This window comes from Condylura cristata, unplaced genomic scaffold, assembly GCF_000260355.1.
Source record: "Condylura cristata isolate star-nosed mole 26May11 unplaced genomic scaffold, ConCri1.0 scaffold00035, whole genome shotgun sequence".
Lineage (NCBI taxonomy): Eukaryota > Metazoa > Chordata > Mammalia > Eulipotyphla > Talpidae > Condylura > Condylura cristata.
Genome location: NW_004567136.1, coordinates 15,567,524 through 15,569,710, shown reverse-complemented (window position 1 = coordinate 15,569,710; position 2,187 = coordinate 15,567,524). Strand labels below are relative to the sequence as shown.

Here is a 2,187-nt window from a genome sequence, read left to right as displayed (position 1 = left end):
GGGGGCGAGCGCCTCCCCGCGGGGGCGCCCCATCCTCTCTGCGCCCCCTCTGGCTCTTGAAGCTTTCTGGAACTGGGGGGGCCGGGAGGCCTGGCGTGTCGGAGGGTCACCCGCGGCCACCCGCATGCACAGCTCACCGTGCCCCCGCCGGCGAAGAGCCGATGGGTGAGGGGGGCGGGGAGCAGCTCTGTGCCTGGGCGCGGGCGGGGCTGGGGGGCGCATAGGGGTGCTGGGGTAGCCCCAGCTGGGGGCGCCGCCCGCGCGGTCACTGCCGGCTCTGGCTGTGCTCGGTGTCTCCCATCCAGCACGCTCCGGCCTCTGTCACTAAGGGACAGCCGGGCAATCAGTTGTTCTTCCTGAAAGGGCACTTTTAATTTTGAGCGTTAATTTATTTAAACGTAATAAAATTTAACTCATCGCACACTGGTAGAGAGCACAGATGACACTGAATTAAAACACAGAACTGACAAACCCAAGGAGTACAACTTCTCTGAAAAAAATCAAGATGTGGCAAATTTAATAACATTCGTCTTCATAAAAGTCAAAAAACCGTATGACAGAGCACACGGAAACACCGTGGGAAGCTGCGGCCAGCAGCAGGCCAGGGCCCAGTGTGGGTCCGGCTGCTCAGCGCCCAGCGCCTTGCGACGAATTCCGGGGAAGCGCTTTTCCCAACAGCGTGAGGGACCCCTCCGGGGAGGCGGTTCTCGGGGCCCCGCCGGGGCGCCGACACGCCCTCGGCCCATGGGGACCCCGACACGTGCAGGCCGCAGCCGGAGTTCTGCCTTCAGTTTTCCTTCAGAAGGCGAATTCGCCACGCGGTGCGGTAAGAACATGTGGGGGCGGAGGGCGCAGGGCCCCAGTGTGGGGGTGCAGGGGGCGCAGGGCCGCACCCGTGCTCTATGAGTGACGGGGGCAGGGCCCCAGTGTGGGGGTGCAGGGGGCGCAGGGCCGCACCCGTGCTCCATGAGTGACGGGGCGCAGGGACCCAGTGTGGGGGTGCAGGGGCTGGCAGGCCGGGACGGCGCACAGAGACCCACAGAGGAAGGGCAGAAGTAGCTTCTTTATTCAGCCTTTTCATCAGCTTCCCTTTGGATGAAGAACTCGGGGCTGTAGAGGCACCGCCAGGCCAGCAGCTGAGGGAGGACCCCGAACGCTGCGTTCAACGCCAAAAAGAGGCTCTTGGCCTCCTCAGGGACCCTGTGGGCGTAGGCCGTCCTGGCGTGCAGCGACGCGCCCATGTGGCAAAACTGGGCCTGCGGGTCAGAAACGGGCGCGGCTGAGCTGGGGCTTTGCGGGGCTCCCGGGGCTCCCAACGGGGCAGCCCCAGCTCGGCCGCGGCCTCACTTCCACGTCAAGACCAGACGTGATGGGAAGACCTGGACAAAGCCTCACTTCTTCCCAGATTGCGCCCCGCTGCCTGCGGGGAGAGGGAGCAGGGGGGCTGGCGGGTGGAAAGGTAGGGAGGTGGCCACCCGAGGGCACCACGAGGGAGGGCCAGCCAGGGCCTCCGCAGTCTGGTCAGCGCCCGAGTTACAGAACTCAGGGTGCCCCCGTGCCCAGCCCCCTCCGGGCGGGATCAGCTCGGAGGGTCCAGGGTAGAGACCTCATCCAGCGGGAGGGACACAAAAAACCGGGGGGCTCCATCTCCGTCCCTTGGAGCCAGTTTGCTGGACCACGGTGCCCACCGAGTCCACGCTTTCACTCTGGCAGGACTGACCGGGCGGCGTCGGCGGGGGAGTGAGCCGAAGGCCCTGCGGGTCACAGAGGCGACCTGCAGGGGAGACCCTGGTCCAGAGGCGTGCGGGCGTGTCCTGTGCACCCCACCGGTAGGCGGTCGCCCCAGTGGGCAGGCGCTGACCCGAGCACGGGCTGGTTTCCGGGGCTGCTGGGCGCGCGGTGAGCGGACCAGAACTGCCGGCCCCGGTCGCCAGGTGAGCCCTCGCTGCCCTGCACCTGGCCCACGGGGCGTGGAGGGGCTGGCCTCCCGCCTCGCCGGAACCGGCCTCGCCTGAACTGGACGGAGAGCGCAGGCCTGGGCCCCCCCCCTCGTCCGCTCAGCTGCCCTTGAAGGTGCCCACAGAGCAGTCTCAGGAAACCACCCCACGAGTCCACTCCTCGCTAGCGAATGGCCCAGGGGAGGCGGCCACATGCCGGGAGGCCGACCCGGGAACCCTGTGGCACGCC

General features: G+C 67.1%; 1 protein-coding gene across 1 annotated transcript in view; it reads right to left on the bottom strand.

Annotated features, from left to right (window-relative positions):
- Window positions 1-6: 6 nt before the first annotated feature.
- Window positions 7-2,187, bottom strand: part of TM6SF1 (transmembrane 6 superfamily member 1) — a 7,242-nt gene continuing 5,061 nt past the window's right edge. Inside the window, exons 3-5 of the mRNA XM_012732696.1 lie at window positions 1,828-2,011; window positions 1,396-1,420; window positions 7-1,309 (exon numbers count right to left, since the gene is read on the bottom strand). Of these exons, the coding sequence (XP_012588150.1) occupies window positions 1,065-1,309; window positions 1,396-1,420; window positions 1,828-2,011 (454 nt within the window). The 3' untranslated portion in view covers window positions 7-1,064. The remainder of the gene's footprint in view (window positions 1,310-1,395; window positions 1,421-1,827; window positions 2,012-2,187) is intronic.